This window comes from Vicugna pacos, chromosome 16, assembly GCF_048564905.1.
Source record: "Vicugna pacos chromosome 16, VicPac4, whole genome shotgun sequence".
Taxonomy (NCBI): Eukaryota; Metazoa; Chordata; class Mammalia; order Artiodactyla; family Camelidae; genus Vicugna; species Vicugna pacos.
In genome coordinates this window covers 7,862,934-7,879,218 of record NC_133002.1, presented here as the reverse complement: position 1 = coordinate 7,879,218, position 16,285 = coordinate 7,862,934, and the positions used below count along the sequence as shown (strand labels likewise).

Sequence of the window (16,285 nt, the reverse complement as noted above, 5' to 3'; positions counted from 1 at the left end):
AAGTGGGTCTGGGATTTGTACCCGGGTCTGTCTGATGTTAAATTGTGCATCCACTGCCAAACGTGAACCGGTCAAGAGGCTAAAGAGAGCTTTGGGACCGCCCTGCCTGTGCTTTCAGGGGATACCTCGGAAAAATAGTATCCGGACGTCTCATGTCACCCGCTTCAGGCCCTCTTCCCTCCCTCGGCCTCTCGGGTCGGCCGCGCTCACCTGAACCGGAGCGCTCCCGCAAACACGCTCCCGGGTCTGAGTGCACACAGTGTGAGCCTGAAACGAGAGCCACGGCCGCGACCAACTGAGGATGCCAAGCCGCCATAGTTACCCGCCCTCTCCCACATCCCGCGATACCCGTTGTAATGCGCAGGCGCGAGGCCCGGAGCTAGGACCCGCCGGGCAGACCGGCCGGCCGGCCGGCCGGCACGTCTGCGTCTCGAGGAAGTCTCGCGGTGTTTGTATTTGAACAAGCTGGCGGGTGCCGGCCATGGCGGCGTCACTCCCGCGACCCGGGAGTCGGCTCTTCCGAACTTATGGGGCTGCGGGCGGCGGGGCGCCGTGGCGGCGGCCGGGCCAGGCAGCCGTGCAGTGGTTCCCGCCGAAAGACCGGAAACGTTTCTTCAGCAGCAGCAGTAGCAGCGACGCCAGCGGGGGCGGCCGCTCGCAGTCCGCGGCCTCTGACGATCCTGACGACCCCGACTTCCCCGGCAGCCCGGTGGGTCGGCCGCGGAGGCGCGCTGGCAACCGACTCTCCCAAGGACCCGCCGAGTCTGATCGCGACCCCGAGACGTCTGAGGCTGCGAGCGCGGTGCCGGCAGAAGTGCAGCACCCCCTGCGGCCCTCTCGGACCGCCGCCCTTCCCCGAAGGCAACCCGGGCCGCCTGAGCCCGGACCTCAGTGTGTGCAGCCAGACCAGGGACGACGGCGAGCTGGGCACCAGTGCCTCCCTGTTCAGCATTCCGGCCTCTCCTGGCCCCGGCCCTGGGTCCCCAGCGCCAGGATGCAGCATCTGTACCAACTCCTCCGCCTCTCTGGATGGAGTCTCTGAAGTTCTGAGCGGCTTCCCGCTCCCAGCAGCCTCCGTGGACCAGGCGTCTCTCCCCTGCTCCCAGGAGGCAGCGACAGCAGGAGGCAGGCTCACCAGGTTGGCCCACCAAGCCCATGGCAGCCTCAGGTCAGCTCTCTTTAGCTTTTTGGGCTCAGGAAATCCTGAGGATTCTGAATTTGGGGCAGATGGGAAGAATATGAGGGAGTCCTGCTGTAAAAGGGAACTAGTGGGAAGGAGGCTGGAGAGCCCAGGTTTATCAAGCATGGGTAAGAAAATGGCCACAGGCCAGGACTCTTGTCGAGAGACTGGGTCTCAAGGGGCTGTCCAGATGGAATATGAGGAGACCCGTGGGTGCAGGGGAGGTGTTGTACCTGGGAAAATCAACAGGCCTGAGAGAACTGGGCCAAGCAGGAAAAGGAAGCATCAGGAGACAGCAGATACCTCCCTCCTCCATCACCAGCAGTTTAAAAAGGGCCAAAAGATGGGAAAAGATTCATTTATCACCCAGGACTTGACTCATGTACAGAATGCCTGCTCTTGGACCAAAGCCAGGGCTTCCTTCAGTTTCCACAAGAAGAAGATCGTGACTGCTGTGTCAAAATTGTGCAGCACCTCCACCATTGCCAGTTCTCTCTCTGAGTCCTTCATATCAGAATTTTCAAACCCTCCTGTCACGAACAGAACAAACAGTGCTCTGTCCCCTTGGCACTCCTCCTCCATGTATTTGCTAACCCCCTTAAAGATACTACATGTCACGGACAAAAAGGCATCCGATGCAGAAAAGGTTTACAGGGAATGCAATCAGGAGGGGCCTGTCCCCTTCAGCTATTGCCTGTCCACAGAAAAACTGAAATGCTGTGAGAAGATTGGCGAAGGGGTGTTTGGCGAAGTGTTTCAAACAGTTGCTAATCACACACCTGTAGCCCTAAAAATCATTGCTATTGAGGGGCCGGAGTTAGTCAATGGAGCTCATCAAAAAACTTTTGAGGAAATCCTGCCTGAGATCATCATCTCCAAAGAGTTGAGCCTCTTGTCGAATGAGGCACACAACCGCACAGATGGCTTTATTGGGCTGAACTCGGTGCACTGTGTTCAAGGGTCTTACCCTCCCTTGCTCCTCCAAGCCTGGGATCGCTATAACTCAGCCAATGGGTCTGCGAATGACCGGCCTGAATTTTTTGAGGACAGCCAGCTGTTTATTGTGCTGGAATTTGAGTTTGGAGGGATCGACTTAGAGCAGACGAGAACGAAGTTGCCCTCCATCGCCACTGCAAAGAGCATCCTACACCAGATCACTGCGTCCCTCGCCGTGGCGGAGGCATCCCTGCACTTTGAGCACTGAGACTTACACTGGGGGAACGTGCTTTTAAAGAAAACCAGCCTCAAAGAGCTCCATTACACCCTCAACAGGCAGACGAGCGCCATCCCTACCCGTGGGCTGCAAGTCAACATCATTGACTACACCCTGTCTCGCTTGGAGCGGGACGGGATCGTGGTTTTCTGTGACATTTCCACGGACGAGGACCTGTTTACGGGAGAAGGTGACTACCAGTTTGAGATCTACAGGCTAATGAGGAAGGAGAACAACAACTGCTGGGGCGAATACCACCCCCATAACAACGTGCTCTGGCTGCACTACCTCACAGATAAGATTCTGAAGCAGATGACCTTCAAGTCCAAGTGCAACACCCCCGCCATGAAGCAGGTGAGGAGAAAGATCCAGCATTTCCACAGAACCATGCTGAACTTCAGCTCTGCCACGGACCTGCTCTGCCAGCACAGCCTGTTTAAGTAAGCAGGGGGCGCTGACCACCACAAAGCCAGAGGGCACTGGCCTGGGAGCCCCTGGTGCTGTTGTTAACCTCTGTCCCCAGCGCACAATGGGAGTTCCATTCTGACAGGTTTCCAATCAGCTTTTCAAAACGAGAGTTTTGTTTCCAAGCGGAAACTCAAATGTTTGTTGAAATGTTTAAACTTCACAAATATTCTCAGAAAATAAACTACACTGTGAGAACAAGCGTTTACAACCGAAAAGCCCTCTTTCTGTCAGCTGACTCGGTTTTGTAAATTCCGTATTTTCCTTTTTTGAGCCTTGATACTTTCTGTAGCCCGAGCAGGAAAAAAAAAAATCAGGAAAGCCCAAGGCCTCAGCTGCCACCCTAGTCAGAGCCTGTTGCTATACCACAGGCTGGCTCTGGGAACTGTTACGGGTGAGGCATCAACCAACAGCAGAGAGGCTGTGGCAAAGCAGAGTCCAAGGCAGACAGGCTGGAGGGCAAGAGGAAAGGAAGATGGGAGACAGTTTATAGGGAGAAGTGCAAGAACTGCCACATGTTTATCAAGCTCATTCACCAATCACAGAGAAGCAGAATTTACCAATTTTCAAAGGGAAAATAAATGTCTCCATGGCTACTTAAAAAGTCAGAATTTTTGCTTATTTTTTCCATCAAGGGAAAAAAACTGAAATGTCGCTTTAAAGGCCAAGCGGTTAATAGTCCCTGTGAGCATGGCTTTGGTAATTTACTGCTAATGTGTTCCCAGGTTAACTAATCTTGCTTTTACTCCTTTCCCAGAAGCCTAGTTTTTATACCTTTGAGAATCCATAGTCACTCTTGAGAGAGATGTGACCCTGCTCAAGACCCTCCTCTACATACCTGAGTCTTGGTCAGGTTCTTCACTCTTACAAGGTGAAGACCTTGTAATTTGATCGGAACACAGATTTTCAGCAGGAACTCTGCTCCAAAGAGGTTCTCCCCATGTATCTGCAAAATAAAATCAGAGCAGGAAGTCATGGCTGGTGCAGCTTGGCCGCGCGGGGCTTTGCAGTGGCGGGCCCAGCACTTACATTGAAGAGGAACTCTTTGTGGTCAGAAAGCCCGCGGCTTGTGTTCATGTACATCACCGATGGCCTGCAGTCGAGAGGACGTGGGTTAGACCTCAAGGCCCCCTTCTTATTTAAATAAGCCTCAGTGCTACCAATTAGATACACTAGGACCCAGGGCACCCGATCCTTAAGAGGGATCAAAGCAAGGTAAAGTGGTCAGGCAGTTAAGATCAAGTTAGACTGTTTGAATTCTGTATATTGGGGCTAGTTCTGGGTCTGATTATCATTCCTCAGTGTGGCCTTACTGTTTTCCTTCCTTCCTTCCCAATCCCACAGCCCCTCTCTCCTTCCCTCCTCAGTTGGCACCACTCCTCCTTTGATTATGACCATGGGGTTTCTGGGACCCAACTGTTAGTGCCCTAGAGGTGAGTGGGAGCCTGGGTTCTAAGCAGCCTCCTCTCAGGGAAGGGCAGGGCCCACCTCCCCCCGACACCAGTTGCTTCCACAGGAGAAAATGGCTGAAGCCGTCCCACAGCTGTCGGCCCCTTGGAAGCACTTACTTGGGAAGAACTGCGATGAAGGCATGCTTGAATTGAAGGCTGTGGGTCTTACTGACCAGAGACCTTCTTTCGTTGAAACTAGGAAATAAGAGTGTCGGTTGATAGCATACCTGCTTTGTACAGACGGCTGCTGCTTACCTTGGCTTTCCGGGATCGTTGGGGGTCAGACAGAAAAGATTCTTGGAGGTGAGCAGTTAAGAGTGCAGAAGACTCGCTGGAAGACCGTACTTGGAGAAACAGTGATTTTTAAAGAGGTTTCTCAGCCTTGACAATATTGACATTTGGGGCCAGGTAGTTCTGTCCTGTCTGTTGTGTGATGTTTAGCGACATCCCAGGCCTCTGCCCGCTAGATGCCAGTAGCACCACCCCACCCCCTGCCGGTGTCGTGGCAATCAGGTGTCTTCAGGCTCTGCCCCTGAAGGGCAGAATCACCCCCATTTGAGAACTCTTCCCAGGACCATACTCTCAAGCATAGAAGTTTTGTAGATGACATAGCTTCTTAAAGTTAAATGAACCAGAGTTAGAACTCTAGTCCAAGGCTCATCCTACCAGGCTATACCCTAGTTTTATTTTGTGTGCCAATAAAAAGGTTTTTCAGTATCTCTATCTCTGATGATGAAGGGAAAGCCAAGTCACTGCGGGGACCCAGGGCCTTCCCTGGGCTCACAGAGTTTCCCCTTCTGGGCGGTGAGGGAGCCACAGGTACTGCTTACTTGGTGATCATCACAGTGATGTTGGCTGTCCTGTTTGGGAAGGTGCTCTCCTCCAGCTGCCAAGCTAATGAAAGGGTTATCTATTTAAAAAAAAAAAAGTCACTCAATTTCCCTTTATACCACTCACAGTTCAAACTGCTTCCTACTGACTAAACAGACCAGGGAGACAGAACTTTAATGCCTCCCATTATTGTAGCACAGGGGCCTTCGAGGCCTGTTACTCCAGGTAAGTCTCACAGCGTCAGGAGGGAGTGAGCAGGGCAGACAGCGTTTATCTCCCGTTTACAGCTGAGGGAAACCACTTCAGAGATCTCCCACAGCAAGAGATGACCAGTGGCAGATCAGGGACTCGCCTCAGGGCGGATAACGCTGGGTCTGAAGCTCCTTCCATACTGCGCCCAGCTTCACTCTGCTCTCCTGGGGTGAGCTGACTGGGTGGCTGCTGCCCCCACCCCACCTCTCCCTGCTTTCAGAGCACGCTTGGCAGCTCTAAGCACTGCTGCGGATGTGGAGCCTGCCACTGAGAGGTTCTAGTGAGACGGGAACAGAAGACACCAACCCCGGGGAAGTGAGTGAGAAGCGTCAGCCAGTCAAAACAGACTCACAGATGACCTCTTGAGTATGGGGTGCCCAATCTTGCAGTTCATGACCAGGACCGAAGCCGCTGGCTTAGGGTCATCACACTGAATGTTTGGAGAAGGCGGCTGTTAACACAAAAGACATTGTTTTTTTACAGGCAAAAAAAAGAAGCCATTTCCTTATGCCAGTTCAGGCCAGACACCCTGTTGGGAGCTGGGGACACAAATCAGACCTTGTCCTTGTCTTCCTCACAAGCTGGGCAGAAGGGCTCAGTACCAGATGGCTGAGGAATTTAAATGCAAGGCCTAAGGAGGGGTTCTGTGAGAGCGGTACAGAGACAAGCAGCAGAGAAAGACAAAATCCAGCCAGCAGGAATTTTGGTCTTCGTCGGGGTGGAGATGTTTGAACTGGGCCTCATACCAGCGCCAACGTCATGGACTGAGACGGGCCAGGCACTGCCCTGCAGCCTTCGTCCGCCATGGTCCCTCATCTGGACCACTGAATACAGAAAGTGGTTCGAGTGACTGCATTTCCCTAATTCTCCCCAAGGACTGTACATCCAATTCCATCCTAGATGCTTAGGGATCACAGCGTTCTTTTCATAGGATGAATGCCTTCCTAGGCCGGATAGCCTCAGGCCGCCAGGGACAAACCCATAGTTCGACAAAGCCAAGTTTGTTGACTCATTACAATGAGGGGAAGGCACTGTGGTCCATCGCACCAAACAAAGGCAAAGACAGTAAAGGATTCTGGGGAGAGGTGGAGTTCAGGGGAAATGCAAACAAAGCAGGAGACTCAAGACAAAGCAGGGCTGTGTCAAAGTGCCACTCAGCATGAGGTCTGGACTGCAAGATGGGCCCTGGGACCCATTTCCTTGGGAAATGTTAAGGTGAATGTGAAAAGTTATGTCCAGAAACGCTTTATCTGAAGTTCCAAGCCTCAGATGGAAAATGAGGCTGTTTCTTTGTCCAAGTGGCTTAGATTCTCCAGGCGAGAGTAAGATGATTTCATAATTACAGATATAACTTCAAACAGCAAAGTTGCTGGCTGCCTGTGGAAGAAAATTTCTCGGTGCTACAGTACTTTACAGCTGCAGGTGTCCTTGGGAGAAATACCACTTCCTAGCATCGGGCAGCTGGCTTTGAGTCTGTGCTCCCGGGCTGATGAAAGGCTGGGCAGACTTCTACTTTCCAGCCCAAGCTAATTTATTAGAGGTGATTTCTCTCCCAGAACCCTAGTTAAGAAAGGCTGCAAGCAAAAGGAGTGTTTGGGCAGCAGATAGCACCACTGAATGTTTTTAAGGCTCAGAATGACATGCTCAGACCCACTGCATGTAGTTGATTGGAGGGGATTCAGCTAGTTAATAGTCCTTATTGAGCGGACCAGGCAGAGTTAGGAGGTTGCCCTAACAAAGCAGGGATGCGGGGAGGGGAAAGCCTTGAGCTGGGTGGCAAGTTTCCAAAATGGCTGTCACAGTTACCTTTTGTATCCTCTTAAACTGTAAGTTCCTGGGGTACTTCACAGCCATGCTTGTCATGTAGGAATCTTCCCCAGAGTTACTTAGGCTGATGTTCATGGTCAGCTCCTTTGTGAGACCCACCACTAATTCCTGCCTGCACAGGGTAGGCAAATAGATAAACAGTTGATTTAGTCTGTAAAAACAGTGCAATACAACAGCGCCTGCTTAACTAACATCTTACATAAATTGCCTAAAGGATATTTTTAGCCTTGATTCTCTTCCCCTCAGCAGAAGCAAACCCCTGGACTGCCACACCCACACAGTTGCTGTGTGACGTGACCATTTATCTACTGGTTGCCAAGTGTCAGGGACTGTGCTAAACGCTTCACAAGCTCAATTAATCCTCGTAGTAACCCTATGAGAGTATGGTTACTCTCCGTTCTATAGAGAAGAGAACAGAAGCCCAGAGAGGCTAACTAACTTGCCTGAGGTCTAACAGCCTCAAAAGGGACTTGGGAGAAGTGGACCTTATCTTCCTTCTACCACTGTGACCCTAAGCAATGTATTTGGTAACACAAATTCATCCATTTCACACATATTTACAGAGAACTTTCTCTGTGCCAGGCACCCTGCTCAACATGGGAGAAACAGCCAGCAGGAGACAGACGCTGCCCTTGCCCCATCTCAACCCCAGCCTTCCCACCTGCAAAATCATCCCGTCCCTCCCAATTTGAAGGCTGTGGTTTAAAACACGAGTCTGTTGCGCCTGAAGAAGAGAAGACTTGGGGATGGGTGAGAGCATCCTTCAGTCCACTGAGGCACTGTGGGGTCCCCGAGTGCAGAACCACTCTCAGAAATCCAGCGCTGCAGGAAAATGTATCAACAACAAAGACAACTTTGTCACCGTCTGAAATATTTCAAAGATGGCTCTGGGGAGTAATGCTGACACATGTCTTGTGTTTTGTTTTTATCACAGCTGAGAAGAGGATAGAGTGATTGGAAGGCCAGAGGGGGCAGAGACTGAGCCCGTGTGGGATCCAACTGTGACATGACACCTGCCCGAAATAGATAGTAGTGGGGGGTGGGGGTGATAGAAACCACTGGCTGACAAGGCCACGCTTGCAAGCGGAGCCAAAAAGAGAGAGGAGTCAGGATGTGTTCTGAATTCCCAGCTTGGATGACCAAGTGGGGCTAGTCATGAGGGCAAGAACACAGGGAAGACCAGAGGGCGGATGTTGACCAGATGAGGTCTGTCGGGGTGTGATGAGAGGTGTCAAGAGGATAGAAAGGCCTAGATGTTGAAGTGTCAGTTGGGTATCCTGTTCTTGAGCCCAGGAGAGAGGTCTGAGAGTCATCAGAATATTTATCAGAGGTTCTTAACCTGAAGGCCAGGAACAATTTCAGAGGGCCCCAAATGCAAACACCTATGTACGCCATGTGTTACCTTCCAGGGAGAAGGGTCTGTAGTTTCCTTTAGACTCTTTAGGAGACCCAAGTCCACAGAAAGGTCAAAACCACGGAGACATTTGGATGCTAATGATTAGGCTCAATACTTCTGAAGAAGAGACTGCTAGCTGTGTACACTAGGGGGTGGTGTAGGGCCAGCTGGTCGACGTCTGTTTCACAAGGACTTGGCCAGGAGGGCATTCTTGGCAGTAATTAACTCCCTGTTGGAAACAACTGCATCTACTTGTTAGGCTGGATTCCAAAGCACTAAAAAATCTTGAATTGGATCCTTGGTGATTGGAGAGGGGGCAGCACTAAGCCATCCACATCTGAAACACAAGTCCTGCAAATGTCTACGAGGGGGCTTACCAGGACTCAGAGAACAGTGCTCTTCCCTAGAGATGCCAGCTGGCCATCAGTGCCACGTCACACACACAGCACTAGGGGCCAGGGAGGGCATTTTTAAGACCACTACATATCTAAAGCGAAAGTCATGATCTCTTCCTCCCCACCCTGCCTTCCAAAACCGCTCTTGCAAAAGCTTCCCCAATTCAATTCTTGGCATCGCCGTCATTCTAGTATTCAGTGTGGCCCAGTAAAACTTTGCAGTAATGGCAATGGTCTCTCTCTGTCCTGTTCAGTATCACCAGCCAGCCATATGTGGGAATGGAGCACATGCAACTAAGGAACTAAAATTTTATTTGATTTCAATTCATTTTAACTTAAGTAACCAAATCTGACCAGTCTATTGTATTGAACACACAGATCCAGAGGTTCAGGCTGAAACCTTGGAAGACTTCCTAGACCCCTCTCTCTCTTCACTCCCCTCATCCAGTCTGTCATCCAATCCTGTGGGCTCTGACTTCAAAATATAACTACTTTCATGTTAACACCCTTGCCCAAGTCACATCACTTCTCACCTGGGTTATTACAATAGCTCCTTACTAAATCGCTGCTTCCGCCTTTGTTCCCACAGGCTATTCTCAACACAGCCGCAAGAGTGATCCCGTTAAAGTGCAGGATCACGGCCGCTCCCCTGACTTCCCAGCTCACGGTAAAAAGCCTTTATGGAGACGCAGCCACAAATGACCTTTCCTCCCCTCACATCACCTCTCCCTCCCTCATTCTGCTGCAGCCACACTGGTGTCCTGGCCCCGCCTCCCACCTCCAGGCTCCCAACTCAGGGCGTTCACAGGTGCTCTTCCTTCATTCACCCGCATGGTTCATTGCTCGACCTCCTCTCGCGTGTACCTAAATGTCACCTTCCTAGCGAGCCCTTTCCTGACCACCCTACTTAAAACTGCAACCCTGCCTCTACCAGGCACTTCCTCCCACCTTCCCTGCCTTATTTTTCTTCATAGTACATCTCATCAACAAAAAGTGGGCTCATTTATTATCTTCTCCCCCTAAAAGCACCAGAGGACTTTTTGTTCACGGACGTATCTCTAACACCTAGAGTACTTGGCACAGAAGAGAGGCTCCATAAATATTTAATGAATTAAGTAATTTGGTTTAGAGACGAGCCAGGGAAGAAGTTACTGTTGAGGTGGTCCTAGAGTGAGAGACACTGGGTTATGAAAATGGCACTGTCCAGGATGTCAAGAGACCCGGCTCTGAGGCTACCCGATGACCGCCTGACCCCACGTGGGCCCTCCACTACCAAGTCTGTTCTCTCATCTATAAAATGGGAATACAGATCTTTGTCCTGCCTCCCTCATTGGGTGATGGAGGACTCAGGAGATAACAGAAGGTGACTGGCTCCACTGAATAAAGATAACATGGCAGAGCCTTCCAACAAAAGACCCTGTGGCCTGATCAGGGGCTGAGCTGTGTCAGCTGGCCACCTGGCTGACGGCTCCCTGCCTGAGTGTCTTCTTTTTTGCCTTTTATTTCCCTCTCTCTCTAAGCAATAAAGCAGCTCTTTTTCACTTTGTCAATCAGTCAATGCAAAAGCCCTTTGTGGGCCATGAGGGGAAGTCGGGGAGGTGAGCGATCGGTCCTGGTGAGGTGTTTGCCCCCATGAGCCTCCAGGAGGAAGTTAACTGCAAAAATTATGACGCTGGATCCAACTCACTGAGAGACGGTGGTGGCCAACTGTAACTCTGCGACACAAAACAGCTTATTCCTGCAGGCCTTCTCATAGGGCAGCTGTAAGCAGACAGAGAGGGGCAGGGTCAGCCCAGGGACCCCGCCCCCGCCAGCAGTCTTGCCTCCTGAGCTTCTCCCTAGGACCTGCCTGTCCCTCCTGCTCACTCCGAGGAGTGCAGGCAGGGTTGACAGCCTGAGGCTGTGTCCGCGTGGCCGTGACAGGGGTGACTGTGATGTTCCTTGATCTATCAGGGATGGGGGTATGCTTGGTCCTACAACACAGGTACACCATGCGTCAGGCCTCTGACCAAGGTCAAAAACAGGGTGGCCCTGGTGAAATGGTGGGAGTACCTGTCACGTTCATATCATGTTCATTAAGCAGCAACACTCTCAAATCACCACTTTGCCTTTTTTGGAGCAGGGGATTCTACCACTGAGCAATTACCCTCCCCGACTCCTTTTTTTTTAATGGCCGGACTGGGAATTGAACCCAAGACCTCATGCATGCTAAGCATGCGCTCTACCACCAAGCTATACCTCCCCCCACAACTCACTATTTGGAATATCTCAGGGAGGAAAACCCATGTGAAGAAAAGCTCCCTTAGTCCCTTTAAGCAGAGGCAGGAACAACAGGGGCACAAATGGGGGAGACCTGACCCAGTACTGTCAAGGCCCTCAGCCCCCATGGCTAGTCTCTGTAGGTTAAATATCCCCTTTGCAATCCTGCCTACACCAAAACAGGCTAATTCAGAAAGTCACCCTGGGTCCAAAGGCCCAGTCAAGGTTGAAAATTTCCAGCTCAGGTTGAAAAATCAAATTTTCTAAAGGAGCTAGGTCTATTTTTATTATGAAGGAGACACAGTCAGCTCCCTAACTGGAGGATCTCTGCCTTTACCTTCCTGGCAGCCAGGGACCGTTTCCTGCCCAGAGAGCTAGAAAGGAAACCTTCTGCTTTCCGAGAAGGGAGATGCAGTTTGCAGAAGTCCAAGCTTGGAGCCCTCTCTGACGGGGTCAACAATTTGGGGCAGGTTTTTTTTTTTTTTTTTTTCATTTTGTTTTTAGTATAGCCAAGCAGCCTGCTCTCTTTCACTAGAGTGAAATAGAGAGCAGGACTAAAATATCCTAAGCTCCCAGCTTGAGCTCATCCTCTGGAAACATCTCTGTGCTTAACCTAACACCTAATCATTTCTCCTCACCCATTTTCTAGGTGGGGTAAATTTTTTTTTAATCTCTTAGCCAAACCATCCAAGTAATCACTGATTAAGATAAAAATCATGAATGGATGTTAGACAGGATATATCATAGGATATATCACATAATCTCAAAGGATCTCCCCATAAGATATTTTTAACTACAAAGGGATATCATAAAATCAAAATTTGACTGTTTATTTTCCCCCTCTGATTTCCTGCAGTTGTGAAAACGGTTTCTTGTGATACTACCTGCCTGCTGGGGTGCAGGTCTGGTGGGCCACTTAGCCTGAAGCCCCTGGCCAGGACCGGGTAGGCAGGTGCACCAAAGCATATCCTCTCTAGAGAGCAGGGCAGGTGGGCTCCAGTCCAGTCCCTACACAGGATCCCCCACCACACTGTTATCAAAGACCCTTGCCAAGCCGGGTATTCATATGTTTCATCAAATACATCGCAAGCACTTTTTGTGAACATAAAAAAATTAGCTTTGGGGTAGTTTGGAGACCAGTGTTACCCATCAGGGAGGCCCTGGGGAAAGTAATGTCATCTCAATCGCTCTCTAACCCCATTTGTACAGTGAGGGGCCCAAGTGCTGTCTGAAGACCCTCCCAACTTTAACATTCTCTCAAGTTGGGGGAGCAGGTGTTTTGGGGGGGAATGCTCCCAGGAGAGTCTGGTCCTAGCTGAGTCACCTGGAAGATGGTGGAGGGCTCAGTGTATAAGTCCAGGACAGGCTGGGGGTGGTCCCTCCGGCCCTCAGGGGTCTGGAGCTGGTAGCTGACCCTGATGCTGATGTTGGAGAAGCAGTCCTCCTGACAGAGCTGCAGAGTCACCAAGGAGTGCAGGGTTGGAGTTGGATGTGGGGGAGAAGATGCAAGGAGAAAACTTTTAACTTGAACACAGTCATAACAGGAAACAGACAGTGACACTGGTGAGCCCAGAGCCCCAAGCCTTTTCCCAGTAAGCCAGGCTGAAGGGACACTTCCCTCAACCAAGCTGCCAAGAGCATTGGGAAAATCTCCCATGATCTGCCTCAGGCCTTATGACACCTAATGGTTCCTGCCATCCGCAAAGGGATTCTGGCCATCAGGAGTTCAAAACCAGCTTGGACTTTATTCAGAGGACAAAAGGGAGCCACGAAAGGGAAGAGTCGTGGTCTCATCCGTGTTTACAAAGATCTTTCTTGAAGCAGCATGGAGCACATATCAAAGAAAGAAAACCTGAAGGCAAAGAGATGGCCTGGGATGCCATCTGCCATTCTCTTTGTTTATTGAGACCTGCCAGCTAGGAGCTGTGAATGCCTGAGAGTAGGTGAACATGATTCCCAGGTGGAAAAGGTAGCTACACTTGTATGTAAGGAAGCCACAGACTTGCTAAAAATTCTTCCTGAATCCAATTAACAATCAGAAAAGATGTGGGAACAGATGTGCAGTCAGAAGTATAATTTATGAGTTTACTGGAATAAATGATCCTTTTAGGTCCAAAATTCTGGGTCCTGTCAGGCTCTGGGTCCTGACAAATACATCTTTTTCTATGTCTCTAGGCACCTTGGTTGGGAGTAAATGTCTATAAATGACAGCCTTTGTCTTTCTATTTCTACTTTCCCTCGTTCAATTTTTCTGATGCTGACCCACATAAATAAAGTCCCTGTGCCCCACTCCTATTACCACGTAAGAGTAGGTGGCATGGGGGAGGGAGCCCTGTTATTTCCAATTTATTACCAAGGAAAATGTCAGCAACTGAAGCGTTTCCTGGGGGAGGGTATAGCTCACTCGTAGAGCATGTGCTTAGCACGCGGGAGGTCCTAGTTTCAATCTGTAGCATCTCCATTAAAAATAAACAAACCTAACTGCCTCCCTGCCCAAAACAAACAAACAAAAAGTATTTCCCTTTTTGTCAGCTTCAAGGAAGCTCCGAGATTTACTGAGTGGTTGATTTCAGTAGGTTTCTTTAATTTGGCTTTCTGGTATCATAACTCCCATCTCCCATGCCATCATGTAGTTTTTGATCTCCTGTGATTATTTTAGTTGCCTGTTTGTGTGTCCGGGTGTGAGGGCTCCATTGCATGCACCCGGTTCCTTTCTCAACCACACAGACGCCTCTGAACTCTCTTCGAAACTCCCACACCCACCTGCCCCTCTGTGGGGATGAGCAGGAAAGGCTTGCAGAGATGGGGCCCAGCGTCCCAGTCCCGGAGGCTGCCCCGACACGCCCTCTCGTCCGAGCACTGCAGCCTTTTCCGCGGCATCATCACATCCAGGTCCAGTGTGAAGTTCAGAGCGGTCTCTCTGAGGCCTGGGAATGAAGACCAGATCTTCCTGACAAGGCTGGGATGGGACGGGCAAGCCCCAGATGGAGGGCCTCCTGTGAACCCCTCCAGACTGGTGTCCCCACGTGGGCACGTCCCTGAGTTTCTTCCTCATTTCAAAGGTATTTTTCTCATGTCTTCTGGCACCTGGTACCCCAACCCCAAACCCAGAGCAGCACATCCCCAGGGCTGAGCCAGTCTTCCCCAGGGGAAGGACGGTTTGGAGAGGAGGATAGAGTTGAGGGAGAAAATGAGGAGGAGGAAAAATTCAGGGAATGGAGAGAGGAACCACAGAGTAAAACCTGAGGACAGCAGAGCTGGAAGCACCTGGTAGATCACCTGGGCCAACTCTCTCACCGCTGAGAACGGAAAGCAGGGTCCAGAGAGTGAAAGACACCTGCCCAGTGTCACACAGCTGCTCAGCAGCTGCTGTTCAGACTCTGGGGCCTGAACTTGTCAGCCTGTACAGCTGGAACTGAAAGGGCTGCCATTTTTGACCCTCACATTTGACCCTCATAAGCCACCCCGCCTGAGAGACAGCTTTCTGACCTGCGGGAAGCAGAGAGACATCTCTGGGGTTGTTACCTTGTGGCTGAGGGACCTCTTTGGTTGGCAGTAAATACCTGGGCTTTGAAAGCCATGCCCACCCTCTGCCTTCCGGAAAGTCTCCCAACCAGAGCCAGGTAAGGGGACAGGAAGAGAGGCCAGGCCTCAGCAGGTTATCCAGTCCCCACTGGGCCAGGGAGATTCGGTGAGGAGCGAGGGAAGATGTGAATCAGAGAGAATCAGAGAGCAAGAGGAAGGGCACGTCTCAGGAGCCCTACGGCCACACGCACGCATGGACACAGCAGCTGGAGATGGAGAAAGGCCTGCCTTTTTCTGGGTCTTCTTTCAGATACTCAAACCCTTCAGCCCCCAAGAAGGGGGATCTGTCTAATGCCCTCTACCCAACAGGGTCAGGCAGACCCCTTCAGAGTGTGGACGTAACAGCGGATCACCTTTTTCTGGGGCAGTCCCCATTAAGCAGAACCTAGGGCCAAAGGAGCTAAGGTCTAACAGAAGGATTTTGAAACACCCCCGCCCCCACCCAGCCCTCTCTCCCCGCCCCCACCGCAGCCAACAGGAACTGACCGCAGCACTGGACGCGCCAGCTAGGCTGCCTGTTACCTGACTTGGCAGCTGTGGTCTCAGAGCTGATTTCAAAACACAAACACGCATTCACGCTGCCGCTGAAGCCAATGGGCAGTGCGTTGGGGGCGAAGTTCACGGACACCTTCAGAGGAGCCACAGGTCTTGAGCTAAACAGGACAGCAAGGAGGACCGTGAGAAGTGGCCACAGGCCTTCTGGATTGGTGCTTGGCTCCTTCTTTCATCCGGGGAATATTTATGAAACTTCTTTCATATGCCACGTGTTGTTCTGAGACTTCAGGACAGAGTAGGGGAAGAGACAAGCCCTCCTCGGGCGGGAAGACAAACAACAAGCAAATAAACAAGCAGAAACAGGAAAACCCTCGGTCCGGGTAATGCAATGATACAAATAAAACTGGCTAAGGCAATAGAGACTGGGGGCTACTCAGCTGGGTGGTCAGGGACAGCCTCACAAGCGAGGAGACATTTAAGCTGAGCTCTGTTAATGAGAAAGAGTCAGCTCTGTGAAGATCTCGGGGGACTGCATCCCAGGCAGAAAGCATAGACAATACCAAGGGCCTGTGGTAGGAATGAGTCTGGATTGTTTGAAGAACATGAAGGTCAGCATAACCGGAGCAGAATTAGTGAGACAGATGGGCAGTAACAGGAGAGGGGGATGGAGGGTCTGCAGGGCCAGGCCATGGTCAGGAGTTTGGATTTTACTCTAAGTGGGAGCCACGGAGGGGTTGTAAGCAGCAGAAGGAAGGGATCTCTCCGGCGGCTGTGTGGAGAGTGGAGCACAGGGAGTGGGAGCCAGGAAGGATGCCACAAAAGTGGTCCAGGTGCCAGGTGACAACATCATGTGCTAGGAGGTATTTTGGAGGCAGAGCCCAACACACACTTGTTGATGGGGTGGCAGGGGAAGGGAAAAGAGGAATCAAGGGTGAC

The 16,285-nt window shown here is 51.1% G+C and overlaps 2 protein-coding genes across 7 annotated transcripts in view; one reads left to right on the top strand and one right to left on the bottom strand.

The window, feature by feature from the left end:
- The window catches only part of LOC116278603 (integrin alpha-E-like), a 48,399-nt gene that overhangs the window by 5,054 nt on the left and 27,060 nt on the right, over positions 1-16,285 (bottom strand). For all 6 annotated transcript variants that reach the window (XM_072940531.1, XM_072940530.1, XM_072940529.1 and 3 more), the window contains 11 exons: positions 15,377-15,507; positions 14,033-14,196; positions 12,594-12,722; positions 10,698-10,771; positions 7,199-7,331; positions 5,745-5,843; positions 5,140-5,219; positions 4,427-4,504; positions 3,888-3,951; positions 3,697-3,804; positions 211-267 (listed from right to left, as the gene is read on the bottom strand). In XM_072940531.1, coding sequence (XP_072796632.1) covers positions 211-267; positions 3,697-3,804; positions 3,888-3,951; positions 4,427-4,504; positions 5,140-5,219; positions 5,745-5,843; positions 7,199-7,331; positions 10,698-10,771; positions 12,594-12,722; positions 14,033-14,196; positions 15,377-15,507 — 1,117 coding nt within the window. The remainder of the gene's footprint in view (positions 1-210; positions 268-3,696; positions 3,805-3,887; positions 3,952-4,426; positions 4,505-5,139; positions 5,220-5,744; positions 5,844-7,198; positions 7,332-10,697; positions 10,772-12,593; positions 12,723-14,032; positions 14,197-15,376; positions 15,508-16,285) is intronic.
- Positions 427-3,462, top strand: HASPIN (histone H3 associated protein kinase). The gene is given in 2 exon segments (XM_006220356.4): positions 427-745; positions 747-3,462. Coding segments are annotated over 2 exon segments (1,902 nt in total). The 5' UTR covers positions 427-481; the 3' UTR covers positions 2,385-3,462.